The sequence below is a fragment of the Acanthopagrus latus genome, chromosome 9, assembly GCF_904848185.1.
Source record: "Acanthopagrus latus isolate v.2019 chromosome 9, fAcaLat1.1, whole genome shotgun sequence".
In the NCBI taxonomy this organism is placed as follows: domain Eukaryota; kingdom Metazoa; phylum Chordata; class Actinopteri; order Spariformes; family Sparidae; genus Acanthopagrus; species Acanthopagrus latus.
Window position 1 is genome coordinate 268,475 of NC_051047.1, and position 19,078 is coordinate 287,552.

Sequence of the window (19,078 nt, forward strand, 5' to 3'; positions counted from 1 at the left end):
TGGCAGTATTGAGACAGGTCTGTAGTTTGTAAAGTTGTGCTTGCTCCCAGTTTTATATATCAGAATGACTTTAGCAATTTTCATCTGGTTAGGAAATGTTCCAGTTTGAAAAGACAGATTGCAGATGTGTGCTAATGGCTTTGATACCCCTTTCAATGACCTGTTTAATTAATGACATATCAATGTCATTATAATCTGTAGATGTTTTATTTTTACACTTTTTTACTATGTTGATAATTTCATTTTCCTCTATCGCTTTCAGGAACATTGAGTGGGGATTCCTTATTATTAATTTATCCATGTAGTCTCCATCTGGCCCTGGACTTGGGATGTTTTTCGCTAGCTCAGGACCAACATCTACAAAGAACTGATTAAAACTATTTGCCACTTCATCCAATTTATAATTTTCGTTATTATTTATAACAAAATATTTAGGCAGTTTGTTTTGTTTAGCACCTCTCTAATAATGTTGTTTAGCATGTTCCATATCCCTTTCATATTGTTTCTGTTATCTTCTAATTTCTTTTTATAGTATTCTTTTTTGCTTAATCTTATAACATTAGTTAACTTATTCTTATATCTTTTATATTTATCTTCTGTCTCTTTTGTTCTTTGTGTTATGAAATTCCTGTAGATTAAATTTTTCTTTTTACATGCATTTCTTAAACCTTTAGTTAACCATGGATTGCTTTTATGTGCTAGTTTTTTAATTATATCTCTTAACGGGACAATGCTTATCATATAATGAAGTGAATGCTCCGTTTGATCGGTGCCAGCTGACGACTTGATCAGCTCTGCTATGTACCAAACACAAAACAGTCTCAGGAGTAAAGATTTGTTTGCATGTTTCATTTGTAAGCATTAGAACATGCAGACAGATTAACAAAAACACACCTTACAACCTGTTTGCTATCCCAGTTTGTCAAATACAGCTGCATGCGTAGTTGCCCTATGCTTCAAAGTTTGATGCTTTAGTTGACCCAGTAGCAATATTTCAGGAACACCACCAGAAGACTGGATTTTGCATCCCTAGGTGACAGTGACAGCATTGAGGTGTTTTTAAGTAGTGTTGCATAATAATTCAATTATTTTGACAAAAAGCGGGATACTTTCTAATTCTTTCATGGTTTTGGTGATTAAAGCTTACTAAACTGGGACTGTTTGGCAAATTGAATTTACAGTTTAAAAGTCATAATTCTTCACATGTAAAATGTTTGTCAGCAAGTTTAATTTTGAAAGTCCAACTGAACATTGAAAGTAATTATAGTGCCTCGCTTGACTACAGAGTCCCTCATGTGTAAAACTGAGGCAAGAGGTAAGTAAAATGTCATACAGTAGTTGGGAACACCAAGGCAATTGGCCATGTTGGTACATTTGAGGCTTTGTTGTACATTTATATGCTTATAAATGTGTCTAAATCCTTGCTACCTTTGTCCCTTTTCTGCCTTTTCATCTGCTCCTACACTATTTCCCTTTCTTTTCTTTCTTTTTACTCCTTGCATTCTGTTCTCCCAGGACAAACTGTGTCTTCCTCACCACATCCTGGAAGAGAAAGGCCTTTTGAAGGTGAGTATCGCAATCCAGGCTCTGGTGGATGAGGCCTCCTGATGTGAGCAGCAGAGAAGGCGGAGCTTCAACTGACATGCACAACAAACACACACCTGGATCGACATGCTGACTGGATTTCACATGACACTCGTTATATTTAATTGTGCAAAACAGTGGTACATGCATACGTGCAGGACATGCATTGGTTTACTAAAGGATTTCCTTGGTTCCTTGGTATACTCCCAAGCAGATGGTGGAGCAGACAAAATTAAGCAATGTTGAACTGGTTGAAAGTGATTTCTCACCATGAATGGTTTTGGTTTTTCAATCAGTTTAAGAGGGCGCGTGTAAGTTAAAATAAACCCTGATGCCCCCAGGTTTTTTCAGGTACACAAGAAACACAAACTGACAGTTGAAGGTTATATATAAAAAACCACAATTTAGAAATGAAACACTTGTTGGTACCAAAAATTCTGGATTCGTAGTGCCACTGTAAGAGAGGAAAGAGGGCTGTTAAGAATAGTTGAAAATATCTGGAGAAAAAAAAATGTCTTTATATGATAATAAAGTGTTTATTTGAGGGTAAAGATTGTTAATATTACAAATTTAAGTTATAATTTTACAAGAACATTCAAGAAAGTCAAATTTTAAGAATCAAACTGTCACTTTAAAAGAAAAAAAATGAATATTTGACAATAAAGTAGCACTATTACAGGATAAACATGCCAGTTTGACCCATTGAAATAAGTCCACATGTTTGGTTTTTTTTTTTTTTTTTGCCATAGTCTTTTCTCATCTTGAATCCTGTCCCACGTGTTGATTTTTTGGAAGTGTTTCTTATGAAATTCAGTTTTGGTAATGTTATGATATCTCCTTTCCTGGCAATGTTGATGATCCACACTGTTCACCAAATATTGTTTGACAAATTTAAACTGTTGCTAATTTGGAATAATGGTGTATGACTTAAGTAGAATCTGGGAATCATATGTCATCCTCCAAGCCTGGCAGTGTGGCTCCTTTAATAAACACTGCAGTGTGCAGTATGTGAGTGGTCAAGCAAGAGAAGGAGAAATAGCTGTGGTGACTGTGTTCAGAGCAGAGCTATCTCTTCTCATATTCATGCTGCTTGTCCATGTTAACACTGATGCCTTTGCTAATCCATGCTTGCATGGTTGTCTTGCAAGAATGGCAGTCTGGTTGCCACGATAATAACTATGTTTAAACATTAACCACGTCCCTATTCTTTGTTTGAGAAAGAGCATCAACCGTGAGACAGGAAGAGAAACTGACTGGGGGTGGGCTTTAAATGCCAGATCATCTATGGAGTAGTATCTTCATTTCTATGTTAATGTTGATCTTTAACAAATGTCATGCTATGAGACACTTGATAAACATCAGAGTTGAATATTAGATTTTTGTAGTTCAGGATCAGGTAAGTGAGGATGAGAGTTCATGTAATACACTGGATTGGTGTTGGTAGGGAGTTTTTAAAAAGTCTTTAAATTCTTACAGTAAGTTCTTTTCTTTTTTTTTCTAACAAAAAATAAATCATTCTGATTCTATATTCTCCTCAGTATATCAAGGTTGGTATGGATTTTCTACACTGTCGATGCTTCATTCCACAGCCTGTCACATCAACAGTTGTTTGAGCACATCTGAGCTAAAAATCTCTGAAGCTGACTTAGTCTTTTTTGTTGAGGCAAATTCATCATTTTGGACTATACTGTATCTTCAGACTCCACTAAGACTAAATTTAAGATAAGAGTGACTTGATGAGTTGACCGATATTAACAATCTGTCAGACCTTCAGTTATTACACTGCACGCTTAACAAGGGTGAACAACGCCATGTAAGTCACTTGATGGTACATTGTCTTGTTACAGAGTGTATGGTGTCTCTGTCACTTGTTTCTGCACTTTGTTACTTCAGTGAGAGTGGAGGATCACAGTGTTACATGCATGTTTAGTTTTCAACACATAACGTATGATGTCATGGCTTTTGTTTGTAGTAAGCACTACATTACATTACATCTGACAAACTGTGACAGACCTGGGATTTGTATTTACCGCAGTGGTGTTGCACCCAGACACTGTGGGGGTGCATAAACCCACAAAATAAACATTTCTACATGATGTTGCTTTAATGTAAAAAAAAAACATTTTTGAACAGGTTATTTAAAATAAAGAATCCGTGAATGACCTATTTTAATGGCTCAGGGCTCTGAGTACTGAGTCAACCACAGGAGCAGAGTCAATTATTTTGTTATATATTTATCTACTTGTCCTTTAAACCCCAAATCTTGGCAGGATTGGATTGTGTCATGCTTTCTCTCACTGCTATTCTCAGTCTGCTGCACACAACAGCAAACAGAACAGCACTGGCCACCACAGACTCATAAAACATCCTCAGCATAGTCCAGCAGATGTTAAAGGAGTGGAGCCCCTTCAGAAAATAGAGGCGGCTCTGTCCCTTCTTCTAGAAGACTTCAGTGTACTTAGTCCAGTCCGGTTTATTGCCAGTGAACACTCCCTAACCTCCCAAAACCTCTGAAGATGGCAAGACTCTGTCTGGTAGCTGAAGTCCATGGTGTAAAGGGTGAAGAGGAAAGGAGAGAGGACAGTCCCTTGTGGGGCCCCGGTGTTGTTTACCACCGCATCTGACACATAGCGCTGCAAGTGCACAATCTGTAGTGCCAGTGAGGTAATCCACAAGCCAGGACACAAGGAGGGGAACCACCAGCATCGCCGTCAGCTTCTCACCCAGTAGAGCAGGCCTGCTGGTATTGACAGCACTGGAGAGGTAGCATGGGAGCCAGAGGAGGGTTAGGGTGGGGGATGGGTGTGAGGGTTTCATAAAGTTGGATGAGGTGCTATCAGGAGGAGGCGAGGGGGTCAGAAGCAGTGGTGGCTGTAGACAGTCAACAAGAGAGCGGCCGGGGCTGCAATGTCAGTGTCCTGTTGGAAGAACAGATTTAACTCAATGGCTCTACCATCAGCTCCACTGCTAGTTTGTTTGAAACCAGTGATGGTCCTCATACCACTCCAGATCTCCCTCATACTGCTGGAGTTTCCTCTCCAGCTTCCTTCTATAGCTGTCCTTAGCCTCTCTGATATTTGCATTCAGCTCCCTCTGAAACTCCCTCAGCTACTCCCTGTTGCCACCTCTGAAAGCCCTCTTCTTCTGGTTGAGAATGGTTTTGATGTCTTTTGTTACCCTAGGCTTGTTGTTTGGTTAACAATGCACAGTCCTCGCTGGGACAATGCCGTGCACACAGAAATTGATTGATGTAGTCTGTAACTCAGTAAGCCCATCAATATCATCTCCATGTGGCCCGCCAGTCACCTCAAAACAGCCCTGCAGTGCCTCATAGCAGTCCTCTGACCATGTCCTCACTGTCTTTGTGGCCATTGTTGTCTTTGTGGTCACAGGCAGCCTCTTCACTAGAGGCACATAGAAGAGGGGTGAGAAGCACCAAGTTGTGATCTGATCCCTCCCAGTGGGGGAAGGGACGTGGAGGTGTATGTGTCCTGTACATTAGCAAACAGCAGGTCCAGGGTTTTCTCCCCTCTGGTTTTACAGGTCAAATACCAGGTGAATTTTGGGAGTGTCTTTTTAATGGAGACATGGTTGAAGTAAGCCGAGATTAGAGCACTCATGTGCAGGGTTTGTGCAGTCTGTAGGCCAGCTATTGTGGAGAGGATGACGTCACATGCCAATGTCGGGTTAGCAGATGGGGGAATATACACAGTCACTACAATAGCATGTGAGAATTCACTGGGTAAATAGTAAGGACGGAGGTGCCAAAAGTGTGTTTTTTTTACAAGGGTGAGCAGTACTCGATTACCCAAACGCAATTGTACGCAGGTAACATTTATTGCACAAGAACTGGTAGAGTCTTTTCTTAAAATAGAGGAATCTTCTCCTTAAAAGCAGAACTAAAACAATGTTAAAATCCAACAGTCTTAGAGCTCACGGCCATGGTCCAGTATCCAGTTTGGCCACCACGAGTCGTCCTCCACTCTGTTTAGCTGTTAAATCTCACTGCCTAGCTGCTCCCATCCTTTGTCTACCTCGGCTGAACTGCTCCCAGTGATACCCGTGTGCTTTTGGGCAGAAGCTCCTACTTTCGCCAGTTCACATCCAGAGGACTCCTACACTGCTGCTGGTGTCTCTGGTTGGCCTTGATGTCTTCCACTGCTGCTGCCCTCTTCCCCGGTGTGTCAGGGTCTGTTGGAAAAACAAAACCCAGGCTACGTAGCCGATTGGCTGGTGCAGGTATCAATCAAAGGTTGATACTGTTCGAAATCATAATCATAATTAACACTGTACTCAACAGAACAGCCGTTTTCTCCTAACGGGGGGTTACATGTCGTTCATACTCCTCACCACTAGCTAGCAGACATCTCTTACTTAACTCATAAATATGTCATGCTTCAATGCAAAATGTTCAAGGAAGTCCCATACAAACTGTTGGACCAGAGACAGCGCGCAACGGAGCTATTCTGCTGAAGCGGCAATGGTGGATTTAGAAGTTATTGAGACGAAATAAACGACAATGGCAAGCAAATAGTTGACACGTAGGGAAGTGACTGAGCTCCCATTCGCTGATTCTGATTCTGAAATGGAAAATCTAACTTTGGGAAATGACGGTCGGGCGATTAGTGAGCTTGCTAGTCACAGTGCGTCTTTGCATAGCAATGGCGCTGCCGCACAGAGCGAGGAACGCACATAAGCACAAACATATGACCCTTTGCCCAACATAGGTGGGAATGGAAATGATACACGAACTCGTATCAGTAGGGGAGTGAATGGATGTGGTAAAAGTGGCGGTGGTGGTGAGAATAGCGCTGGGACCAGTGTTAGTGTTCACTCTTTCTACCGCGACGGTCACGCAGTGGTGCAGCTATGCGACGCAGCAGTGTTCACGAAGCACCGAGCACACACGAGTCCAACTCTTCTCACAACACTGGAGGGGATGGCAGGGGGAGATGTGGGTGAAGTGTCCGTAGAAGGGCTGATGAAACCCAGGGGAAACAGGGGAAGGCAGAACAGGGCTGGACATCATGATGATGATGATGATGGTGGTAATGGTGGATGGGCTTACTTGAGAGATGAGGAAGTATATCAGGAATGGATAAAGCTCTCTGATGATCAAATTGGACATCGTGGTGACAGAGCTATATTTTTTATTCTCTCCGTGCCTTGCCCTGAGAGGCTCCACATTCTACAAATACTGCAAACTTTTATCTGGATAGATGGGCACAGATAAGGCCTCTGCAGCTGAAAGATGCCTACTGTTATATAATAATAATAATAATAATAATAATAATAATAATAATAATAATAATAAAGAAGAGAAGAGAAAACAAGAAAAGGGAAAGAAAAAAAGACAAGAAAAAGTGTCCTGGGGGGTTGTGGTGGGTAAAAAAAAGAAAACGCATACTGTTTACATGAGTTTTGTGGTGTAGTAATAGTTCTAGTTTACAACTGTTGGCTTAGAATTTACTTTTTCCCTGTTCACTTGATGTGTGGACAACATAACAAATGGATGGAGGGGATGAATCTGATGAAATAAGTTCAACTCTCTTTCAAAATATCAGGTATTTCATGGAAATGACATAATCCAATATGGCCGCCACATAGGACGTATAATATGCAAATTAGATGGGGAAATTTACTCCCAAGATAAACTTTAGGTCATTCTCAATATTTGTCTCATTTACACTTTGTCTCTATCTCAAACCATTTTCAAGCCAGAGCCCTCTGAAATTTAGATGTCAAAATCTAGTATTTTTTAAAATAAACCCCGGCGCCTAAAGGGTTTAAGTTGTGTTGGAGATGTGAGCGTGTCTTACGCGGTCCACCTTATAACATCAAGAATTAAAGTGATCACACATTGACTGGCAACTATACAACTTTCCATCAATAAAGTGACCACACAAACAATTTCAGCTTGCTGTTGGTCCCTTTGTTATATCACCCTTCTAACTGGCGTGCTTCCTTTAAACATGTGTTTAGGCTACTACACAAGTAGTATTTTCAAACATTTTCTAAGCCTTTGTGAGTATGTATGACACACCATGTCTGAATAAAGACTTAATTACATAATTAGGCCTGTTTGACCTCACTGTCTCTGCCCATTATCACCAAAAGTGCATTTCTTATTCTTTTTCTGGGTCAACCACACAGCTTTTAAAAGAATGTCTTAATTTGTGTGGCGTTCCCAACTCAGGGGTTTGGCCCCGCCAAATGCACACCATGAGATGATAAATGGGCGAGGAAAGAAGATAACACAATGCTCTGATACACACATTTATAATCATCATCAGACTTATGACATCTCTAATCTGCTTTTCCAGCATCACTGTGGTGCAGTGGTTAGCGCTGTTGCCCCACAGCAAGAAGGTCCTGGGTTTGAGAACTGGTTGGGGCATGGGCTTGGATACTTGCTCTCTGGATACTCCAGCTCGCACAATCCAAACACAGGCAAAACGTTAGCGTGAGCGTGAAGAGTTGTTCATCCCTTAATGTCAGTATTGGGATTGGCTCCAGCACCCGTGACCCTGAAATGGATAAGCAAACAATTGATAAATATCTGCTTTATGTGGAAAAAGGTTATCATTGGATCATTTGGCATGTTTGGGCCTTCAACTGTTTAAATCAGGATACATTTAAATCCAGAGAGACCAGTGAGGTCAAGAAAATGTTCATGACAGCAAATTATGTGATAATTGAGTATTGCCTATAGTGTTAAGACTATTAAGACTGTTAAGACTAGAGAGAAACTATGATTGAGGGAATCTGCCCTAAGGACACTTGCTGGGTTTTGGACTGTTAGTCGGACAAAATTCCTTATCTGAATATTTACATTTGAGCTTTGAGGAAATTGGTGGTGTGTATTTTCAATTTTTTCAACATTTTATGAACCAAATTGGTTCATCACTTAGTGGAGAAAACGTTAAGCAGATTGACCTAAAGGAAAAAAAAAACAAAAAAAAAACAGCCCAGTCAGCAGGAGAAAATGTTGGCTGTTAAAGTTTCTGCAAACCACTGATACATTTACATTTGTATGAGTCATACATTGGCTACTACTGAGACATACCTACAACATGTTTCATATTGCTTTCTTGTGCCAGAGCAGTAACAGCATTGTCACAACATAAAACATAAAACTGAACCCAAAAAAAAAACGTAAGGTTCCCCTAAAAAAAGAATGCAGAATTTCAACAAATCCGCGGTTTGCAGAAACATATTTCCTCACATTAATACTGCTAATCAGGTTGTAAAAATAATAATTTGTAACTACCGTATTGACCCGAATATAGGAGCCTGATTATAAGACGACACCTCTTTTGAAGACTAATCTTAAGAAAAAGACTCTGATAACCAAAATTTACTTTGCTTACAGAAATTCTAATAATTGATGGTAATGGGCATGGCTTCATTTCGCTTCTCAATAACAAACTCACATACCCTCCTGTCAGTCTGTTGGAAGCAGCTGCTTTGAGGACCACGATAAGCTTTTCTCTTACTGTTAGCGTTTTTCAGATGGTCTTTTTGGACCCGCCATCTTCAGACGTTACACTCCATAACTCCGTATATCTTGGCTGCCTTTGACGCCTCTGCTGCATTGACCACCATTATCTTAAAATCATCATCATAACTCCACTGCAGATGTCTGTTAACTTGCCCCAATTTTGATCCACTTTGCTCTGTACAATCACCATGCCTCTCCATTTTTCATCTCCTGTCACTTCTCCTCCGCTGTGACTGACAGATAACCCCAGCCACAGTGTCAGTGACGTCTCTACAATAAGCTGGCACCCTCTGCCATAGCGGTCGTTGTAGTGGGAGACTACCTTCCTTATCTGTCCAATTATTCCACCCTGTGGCTCCGCTCAAAAGTTAAAGTCCAAATCTGAGGAGAAACGGCTCTGAGACTAAGTCCAAAACCAGAGGCAAGACAGCTCAGAGACTAAGTCCAAATTAGAGACAAGACCGCTCAGAGACTAAATCCAAATCAGAGGCGAGGCAGCAAGTCTTCAGTCCAAAAAGGTGTTTATTCCAAGAGAAGAAGTTATAAATCCATGAGGTACCACGGGGCAACTGAGAAATCTCCCCCGATCACCCTCTTTTATACTCGAGGTCAAGGTCACCAGTGCCCTAACCCTAACCCATCATGATCACGCGAGACTGTCATCTTACTATTCTCATTTTTGTCTGACTTCCATAAGGCCTACAAAGTGTCTCACCCAGGCCCCTATCTGTGGCCTTGAGTGAGCTGTAGCTGCACCAGCTGCTCCCCCACTCCAGCCTTTTTATTATAAAGGGAGCATCAAACCTTGGTCTTACATCAGGCTCAAATTCCCTGTTAATATAGAACTGCAAGGTGTATTCTCAAATCAATGTATATGCATGATCATGACCCTGTTTATATTTGCCACTACATCGTGTAGCAACCAGACAAATCGGCATGGGTTAGGCCCCGGTTATAAGACAACCCCACTTTTCATATTATTTTCATAGAAATAAACCTCATCCTATATTCGGATCAATACGGTAATGTGCAAAGATTGACATTAACCCCTGACATCTGAGCAGAAATCTAAATCCTTATTCAACCATTTTCTGAATGAATTAGCCCACATTCACTCAGCAGCTAGACATGTTTCCTCTCCTGAGAAGAAAAGAGGAGTATTTGTCTACAACAAAGATAAAAATAAGTGTCTACAGTAATAAGAAAGTGATGGATATGAATTCTATTCTTACTCTTATTCTGAATATAGTCAACACACTGGCCCTCATTTATCAATCTTGCGTGAAAACGGGTACAGATCTGAGCGCAGAAATGGTCATACGACAGGACACACGTGTGATTTATGAAACATTCATATCTGACCAATCCCAGCATACGAATGATCAGGTCTTGATAAATGCGGAGGCTGAATTTGATCGTCATTAAATATTCCTGGTTCGGAGGCCTCACCCACTGAGGTCAAAGAAAAAAGAGAAAAAACACTGGCAAGAAGACAAACTTTTCCGAGATGGAGATCGGCATCCTGGCAGTGCCGGCACATCAAAGGCACTCTGGTCACTAATGCAATGTTGTGCAAAACTGACCAGTGGCACACTTTCTCTGGGGTATGCAGCAGTGTTCCCCCTGCTGGTCCGAGACAGAGACACCTGCCCCTCAGCAACCTGAAGCGGCTCCACTGTGACCCATGTGTGTGCACTATTGAATCTGCGCTCCTGCTCTGTAGCAGGATTTGCCAGCAGGGTTATTAGGTATTACATTAATTAGTTGTCATGTTAGGCTATTTAGCCTATCATATTTCATTTTACAAAAAAGTGGTATCAGTAAAAACGTGGGTTTTTTTTAAATTACTTTTTTTTATTTTGTTTTAGTCGTTTTAAGAATCTGTTTTGATCTGTTCTAAATATGTGACTGCTTATGCTTAATGACAGCTGAGGTTTGTTTAATAATTATTTTCAGACTGCACCACAAATCCACAGACTCAGATTTGCCTACACAAGCTCAGACCTGACGTGAGATCTGATCGTACTTACGCTCATGTCCAGATTAATAAATACCAAAGCTTGCATGGAAATGGTCATACACACGGTTTTCTGCCGTACGTTCGTTTGATAAATGAGGGCCACTGTGTGCACTTGCACACTGCACCAGTGCAGATCCATACATTTCACCCACGAGCCCTGGTCTGGCTCCAAATGCTCACTTCAGGTGCAGAAGACTGCAGTAAATCTGCGTTGAGACCTTTTCAACATATTAGACAGAGCCTTTGAGCCTTATGGAATCTGTGACCTCTGACCTCTCCGTTTGATCTCCACCTGACTAAAGAATTCAACCAGATCAACATTCACAGCTCCTTTGCAGTCCACATGCAAATAAACAAAGTAACGCAAACTGTGGATTTAAAAAAATTTAATATTCCAAAAATACTTTGATTTTGGCATTTTAGTACATAAACCACCTGGGCCTGTTCCCTTATGGACACAGTTTGTTTGACTTTTTTTTGTACTTTTTTTAGGATATGAAAAGTGTAAAAGAGTGAGCACTGTTCTCAGTGAACCATGTGGAGGACAGGCTACTTCAATGCTAAAAGAACAGTCAGCATGGCATCCATAAACACACAGCAATACTACACATTTTTGAGCCCATTTAAATAGCCGACAGCAATTTTTCAAGTCAAACTGTCTTCAAAGTCCATGATAAAGCAGCTGATAAACAGGCCAGCCCGTTTGTCTTCCTCTCTGGTGGAGACCTGGAGAGTCATTTCAAGTTTCTCAACCAGTCTTTTTGGTTAACTTATTCAGTAGTTTATATCCTGCAGACATGGGAGTGGCCTCATGTATGCAAAAGTGTCATCCATGGCTTCCCAGCATTTACCAGCTTTAATCCAGATATTTAAAAAAATCAACACACAGTACAAATGGGGCAACACTGGCCAAACACAGATTTTCAACCCAATGCAGGTGGTGGGAGAGAGAGGGATGATGGACGAGCTGTCATCACTGCTGGTGCAGGAGTCCCACCCCCTGCAGGACACTATCTCAGCACTGGGCAGCTCTTTCAGCAACAGACTGATACACCCTAAGTGTGTGAAGGAGAGGTCCTTCCTTCCTGCTGCTGTCAGACTTTACAACCAGCACTGCTCCATATAGACCTCACTGATCACTGTGCAATACAACTATACAAAACTAATTTCTGGTTTGCTGGTCTGGTTAATTTTGTACAATATCATGTTTATATGTAGATACAAATCTATTCTATTTCTTACCTTTTTAATTATATTGTTTAGTTTTTACTATTGTTGTGTTTTTTGTAATATTCGTTTGGATGCTGTGGCAAACACATTTCCCTGTTTGTGGGACAATAAAGGAATACTGATTCTGAAATGGAACTGAAACACTGTCCCCAGAATGAGCAGCTGTTACCGCTTCTTCTTCTGTTTTAGCGATTTCCTTCTCTTCAGGATCATTTCATACAGTTTGTCCATACCCTCATGAAGCCCCTCACCTATAATAGCACATGCAGGTTGGATGTGATAGGTAATGGAGGGGGTGAGGTCGTGCAGAGCCAGCTGCTTCTCAATATCTGCCACTGGAAGAGATTTGGGTAGGTCCTGTTTGTTGGCGATGACCAGCAGTGGTGTACCCTGGTTCTCTGCAAACTTGGTGACTTTGTGCAGTTCAGTCTTGGCCTCCTCCAGCCTGTCGACATCCACAGAGTCCACAACATAAATGATCCCATCAGTGCACCGGCTGTAGGATTTCCAAAGGGGTCTTAGCTTCTCCTGGCCTCCCACATCCCAGAAGTGACAGCTGATGCCCTTTGCCGTGCTGTTACTCAGTTTGATCTTTTCAGTGTTGAATCCGATCGTTGGAACCGTGTTGACAAATTCATTAAATTTGAGTCTATAAAGAACTGTGGTCTTACCCGCAGAGTCCAACCCCAGCATGACAATGTGTAGAGACTGGAAGGCAGAGATGTTTGAGAAGCTATTGCCCATTTTTTCCTGCTGCTGCTGGAAGGTTATATCCAGCAATTGTGTTGGAAAACAAACCGGTGCTCAGATCCCGCTCATGAATACTAACAATTGTTATTATTAAAATCTTCAGGTCCAGAGTGGGGAGGTGCGCAGCGAAGCAGGGCCGGTGTCTGGATGACTATGTGCTGTGGCCCTCAGCGGTGGCGGAAGACGGGTGCGCCTCGACAGGACGCAGTGTCGTTCATTAGTAATCACCTCACGGACTCATATCCATTTGGCGACAAGAAGCTCCGGTGTCAAAACACTGCTTCGGGAAAGTGTGGAGGTGTCAGCGCCAGAAAGATCAACGTGGAACACAACGCTTTACCAGCCTTAAAACCCCCTCTGTATCCGCTCTAGTGATTCAGTCCAGTCCTCCCCACCGTCAAACTCCCTCTAAACAAATACATTCACCATCCAGGATCCGAACTTCGCCCTTAGATTGTGGTCGACCCGGGAAAATAACGTCCACCAAGAAGACACCGATTCAGAAAGCAGTCGGCACTGCCGCTGCAGCTGCACAACAACAAGACCGCAGAACAAGAGCTCCACCCCACCGGGACATGTGGCGCGCGCGCGCGCGCGCACACACACACACACACACACACACACACACACGCATACACACACACACACACACACACACACAGACTACAAGTTAAAAAAAAATATCTGCTGCAATGAGTGTTCAGAACAACATCTGTGGAATAAAACGGCGCCAGGCTGCCGTTACAGACAATCAGTAATATCTTTCAATTCAATGACAAAGAGAAAAGCAACCCGAGATAACAAATGTAACACAGTGTAATAACGCATAAAGGCATGTATGTGTCCTGACCGACAAAAAACAATGTATAGTCCACTGTGTCCATGGCGAGCTTCTTGACTCAATCACGGGCAACGACGCCATCTTATGGTTGAAAAGAGCAACACCATGAAGTCGCAAAGGTTTTGTATTAATGAATAGATTTAAATACAAGTTTATCAAGTTGATATTTAAACGCAGAAAACCAAATGAATGACATACACCGTTGTTCTTATAGCTGTGACCATTATCCCACACAGCAAAACAATTAATTCAAAGACTGAGAATTAAATTCAGACCAAGTAATGATTCTAAAAGCAAATTAATTTTAAATTTGTATAAAATGTCTTCACATCCAAACAGTAAGCAAAATATAAACATATAAAAATCCATGGTCTGCAGAGCCACAGGGCTGTAATAACTTCATTCAGTCAACTTGAACGGCGAAGATATTGTCTGTATGGCCTACCTGTCATAATGGGCCAAAAAAAAAAAAAAATGGTAAATATGTATATAGATCAGTGCTGTCACGGCCACTGTCAGCACAGTATGTGAACGAGAATCATGAGTGAGTGACAGCTCAAAAGGTGATTCACGTAGTCAGCGAACGTGAATCATGTTTGTGAACGTGAGTGAACGTGATTCACGACCTGCTGAGGACGTGAATCACCAAGGACGTGAATCACTCATGATTTGTGTCGCTGGGAATCATGTTTGCGAACGTGAGTGACTTTTACTGTGCAGTAAAATCACTTAACATGATGCTACATGGATGTTAGCAACACAGTGCTAATTTTAGCAGTACGGTTACTGAACGTGAATCAGGGGCGATTCTAGGGCCACAGCTTCAGGGGTGCTGAGCACCCAATGAGTCCAACTACCACCATCCACCCTTTTTTCTCACAAAAACAAAAAATATGTCTATTGAAAATTAACATTTTAACATTGGTCCAGCTAACTTCAAAACCAATTGTTTCTTTAGCTCAACACTTTTACATAGGTATGATTGGCAAAGGGCAAAATAGAATGAAAACATTTTTGAGAAAGATTGTTTTGAAGCAGTGGTTCTCTGAGTTGCTAACCTAGCAACACTAGCGGGGTCCGGGGGGAACATTTTGAAAAATAACCCTTTAAAGGTGACACATTATGCTCATTTCTGCTTCCTGACATGGTTCCCTGATGTCTAAATGAAATGTTAGTAACATGCTTTGGTCGAAAAAGCTTACAGCCCTCCTCCAGGCGGCCGGTTTCAGTGCCTCCCTCCTTTTAAATGCTAATGAGCTACTACATGCACCGCCCAAAGATGTATTTGCGCCGCCCACCTCTCCCTGCCTGCGGAAGACGTGAGGGCGGCATTGTGTGACCATGGCAACGGCTGAGTTACCGGAAGAAATGGCCGCCGGACAACAAACTGCGGTGCAACCGTACATGTTCGAGCCGGAGTCCGACCCAGAACAACAAGAGGCTCCAGAAGAAGTTCAGCAGCCAAGAATGAACATGGATGTTTCTCAGTGGTTAGTAGTTTACTCTTTTTTTTTTTTTTTTACCTCGACTTACTTGTTACTTGTTACTGCATAGACAAACGGAAGTTTTACGGGCTTAGTAGGCGTCTGCCCCGTGCTGTTACAGATAACAACCCCCTTCTCCTGCCCCGAGTGTTTACATAACAAAGCTTAGCCAAACCTCGACTGGCGTTTACTGCTCTGCAGTTGCAGTAACACGGATGCAATTTAGCAATTGCCGTTACGAGAGAAAGGCGTAACCCCGCCTTATTATTTACCTTTATGTGGCCAGGTAAGTCAATTGAGAACCTGCTCTTATTTGCAGGGACGACCTGTAATTACCTAGCAATGTCCAACAACTGTAGTTTTTAATAAGCCACAGTAGCCTCCCGTCACCTCTCTACTAGCAGAATTGTTTTTGAACCGGTTCCAACAGTTTATAAACTTTAAATATTACAAAAGAAGAATGTGATTGATTGGCTATGTAGTTTCCAATGAATGATATTAATTCTGCTTAAAAACAGGTGCTCCTGTGGCAGTTGTGAACAAGTGCCTACAGAGCCCGAGAATATCTGCTGTATTGAAATAAAACAAGTAAGTGTGAACACTGGGCAAACAAGGTTGTTATTTTGCAGTCTCTTTTCTTTAATCCATTGTCACTCACTTACCTTTCATAACTTCTAGGTTACACAAAGACTAAGTTACAGCAGCTTCCTGAGCAACCATCATGCATGCTGGACCATCCTGGCCTAGAACCTGTCTGCCTGAATGTGTTTTCACCGCAGAATGCACTGAACATTTATCGGGCAGACTACGGACCTTTACGTCTGAGGGGAATAGTGCAGTAAGCTTTTTAGGCCCATAAATTTATTGCAAAAGTGTTATGAAGTACATAACTGCTTCCTCTGTTTTACATTGCTTATAGTTTATCTTTACTATCTTTTACTTGGTAACATGAAAACTACATATCAAACAATGAAAACACACAGAACAGTTGGGAGATATGTTTTATTGCAAGAAACAATTGTAGACATACAAAATATATCTAAAGTGGAACAGTTAAACTTGCCAGTTGCCATGGATGTGAACATTCAGTGCTGACTTTCTGCTGAATTGTATCCAACCAACATAGAGCCTAGCCTTACAGAAGCTTTGTAAGCTGGTGCTGGTGTTTTCTGGGGCGAAGAGTGAGAGCTGTGCTGCCTGCCTGCGTGGTGCTGAGGATTCATGCAGAGTTCCCTGATGCTGAAGGTTCAGTCCTGTCCTTGATTGAACCTTGGCACGTAACTGGCTATAACATCCAGCTTGTTGGGTTGGCTGAGAGGGATAGTAAGTTTCAGCACCTCGTTCACATATGGGCCAGGGTCCTGGAAAACCTTCTTGAAGATCAGGTCCAACAGTGCATCAACGTAGTCTGCAGTGCAATAAACAAAAATTAATGTTTACAAGAAAATGCACTAGAACCAAAAAGCCTTGTGCTACAGTGTTGTCAAGTGTCTCTTCGTATTTCTCCTAATTTATATGTTCTCCTTATTTATTATTTTGAAAACCATCAAAAAAATAATTCAGATTTTATTTGTGTTTATTTTAAACCGTTTGTGTTATTGCCTGTGTGTCCATCTTTATTTTTTATTTGTGGGGTTCAAATAAAAGATTGTAAAACTTACGGAATGTTGGCTCTGCTTTCACAGGCTTTGCAGTTCATTCTCCATGCTTAGATTTGGGGAAGTTGACTGTACAGAAGCTCTCCACCTGTAGATGTTGCCTGCGGTCAGTCAGTATTTTCATTGTAATGCAGGGCAGCCAGGTAGAGTCTTGGGTGTTAAAATCATAATATACACACTAAACTATAATCAGCTGTCCACCAATCCATATTCATAACAGAGTAAAACAAAATTACATATTAGAGTAACATAGTGACTAACATTACATCATATGCTTTCGTTCAACAAACCTGTGCTTCTCAAGTGAGGCCGGATAGTTCTCATGGAAAGCTGTGTGCCAACCGTGCATTTCACCGGTTGGTCTGTCTGGCAGGCAACATGATGCACTACAGACTGCTGTACAGATGTGCTTGGCTAAACACAAAAGGAAGGAATATGTTATGTGTCTGTTTCTCATGTTACATAAAACAAAGCTATGTAGACAGAAATGATGATTAAAACAATCCATTTGATAAGGCAAATTCTGGCAAATCATAATCCGAGCAAACCCATGCAAATTCCTCATTTCACATTAGATTTAGTAAGTGAGCAATACATATTGTGTCAATTTTCTGTGTCCATGCCTTCATATAACTAACATTAATCGTAGCACAGCAGACAGGTAACCCCTGTCTCAGGCTCCAAAGCAAAGTAATGATAGCTTGACTGCAGATAAAGTTTTGGTACTGTCCGATCGGGTCTCTCATACCAGTAGCTAACACTACACACGTAGTTATGTGTATATCAACACACAGTCGTTCGACTGCCAAGGTGCTCCTGGGCATCTAACACACTGTCCTTTAGCCTTTAGCACAACATGCTAACTGACGTAACGTAGCTCACTGGCCGTGAATAACAGAGCATTTCATACCGCCATCTCTGCGTATTCACAGCGGAACATTAGCTCTCCGTCCGCGAACAACTGAGACAATTTCACACCAGTGTGTGAACATTACGATGGCTAGCTAGCGCGGCCGAGCAGCGCTAGCTAGCTCGTCGTCCGCGGACAACATTTTAGTGGTTTACCGGCCGGTTAGAAGCGATCAAATCTCAATATGCCAATTCAATTTCTCAGTTCACTGTCATGACTGCTGATATGACAAATTAAGGTTAGGCAACATTAACATTACCGTGAATCCTAAGACCAGTAAGCCCACTGTTGTAACGTTAGCTCAGCCTCATATTTACATCACCCGTTAGCGTTAGCTCATGTGCTAAACAGCCAAAGTAACACAAACAACACTGTTTTTAAAAATACTTACAATTTCTTTCTTTCTCTTTCCATCTTTGAGGGACAATCTCGTTGCCAGTCCAGCCTGATACTGACCCTGGTTGCTGAAACAGTCCGGTGTGAAGTGATTGGCACAGACAACAACGCTTTTGCTCAGTGAAGCTGGGACGTTTCCCTGAAAAATAAAATTTAGCCACTTCGCTCTGATATCCTCATTGGTAGGGAGGCGATGTAGGGAAACCTGAGTGTCCGTGCATCCGACGACAGAGCAGGAGTGCTTGGCTTTCGGGTTGCACATGGTTGCGGTTAGGCTGTCGCATACAAGTGAAGCGAAAAAATGGCGGATCCTCCTTCAGGTAGCCGCAGTAATATGGGAGGAGATATCCAGCGTGAGGGCCGGAGCATTCAAATCACCCGCACTGTTACATAAGTGTGCGGGTGAAATCCAAATGGTTCTTTTAGAGACACATTTCCTGACTCCGCCTGTTTACAAAACATTGACGTAGAGGTCCTAAATCACTCTTAAGGGGTTGGGAGGCACTCCAGATATGCAATTATACATAGTAAAGCAAGGAAAAAGTGGGTTTTGCATAATATGTCCCCTTTAAATGGTGACTACTGGTGAGATTTTTAAGGGAAAAAAATCATTTTCAGAATTTAAGAATCAGAATCTAAGTAGTGATAGTGATCAAAATAGTGTAGAAGTTGACATTGCTGCTTAAAAAATATGTTAACCTCTT

General features: G+C 41.7%; 2 protein-coding genes and 1 long non-coding RNA gene across 8 annotated transcripts in view; 2 read left to right on the top strand and 1 right to left on the bottom strand.

Annotated features, from left to right (window-relative positions):
- The window catches only part of lrch1 (leucine-rich repeats and calponin homology (CH) domain containing 1), a 251,315-nt gene extending 237,153 nt beyond the window's left edge, over positions 1–14,162 (top strand). Inside the window, exons 17-18 of the mRNA XM_037109404.1 lie at positions 1,516–1,566; positions 13,189–14,162. Of these exons, the coding sequence (XP_036965299.1) occupies positions 1,516–1,566; positions 13,189–13,236 (99 nt within the window). The 3' untranslated portion in view covers positions 13,237–14,162. The remainder of the gene's footprint in view (positions 1–1,515; positions 1,567–13,188) is intronic.
- Positions 7,848–18,853, bottom strand: LOC119025642 (ADP-ribosylation factor-like protein 4C). 6 transcript variants are annotated; one of them, XR_005076877.1, is made up of 4 exons: positions 18,370–18,719; positions 17,359–17,482; positions 17,072–17,218; positions 16,677–16,818 (listed from the first exon to the last, which is right to left on the bottom strand). XR_005076877.1 is itself a non-coding variant. In XM_037109414.1 (3 exons), the coding sequence occupies exons 1-3, from the start codon at positions 18,634–18,636 to the stop codon at positions 7,927–7,929; spliced, it is 576 nt and encodes a 191-aa protein (XP_036965309.1). In that variant the 5' UTR covers positions 18,637–18,853; the 3' UTR covers positions 7,848–7,926. The 6 variants fall into 6 exon arrangements, 3 of the variants coding, with proteins under 3 accessions (XP_036965309.1, XP_036965306.1, XP_036965307.1); XR_005076879.1 differs by having other exon boundaries at positions 17,072–17,156; positions 18,370–18,715; XR_005076878.1 differs by having other exon boundaries at positions 17,072–17,169; positions 18,370–18,714.
- On the top strand, positions 15,139–16,812 carry LOC119025647. The gene is made up of 2 exons (XR_005076887.1): positions 15,139–15,416; positions 15,929–16,812. It is a non-coding gene; the product is annotated as an uncharacterized LOC119025647 (long non-coding RNA).
- Positions 18,854–19,078: the final 225 nt, after the last annotated feature.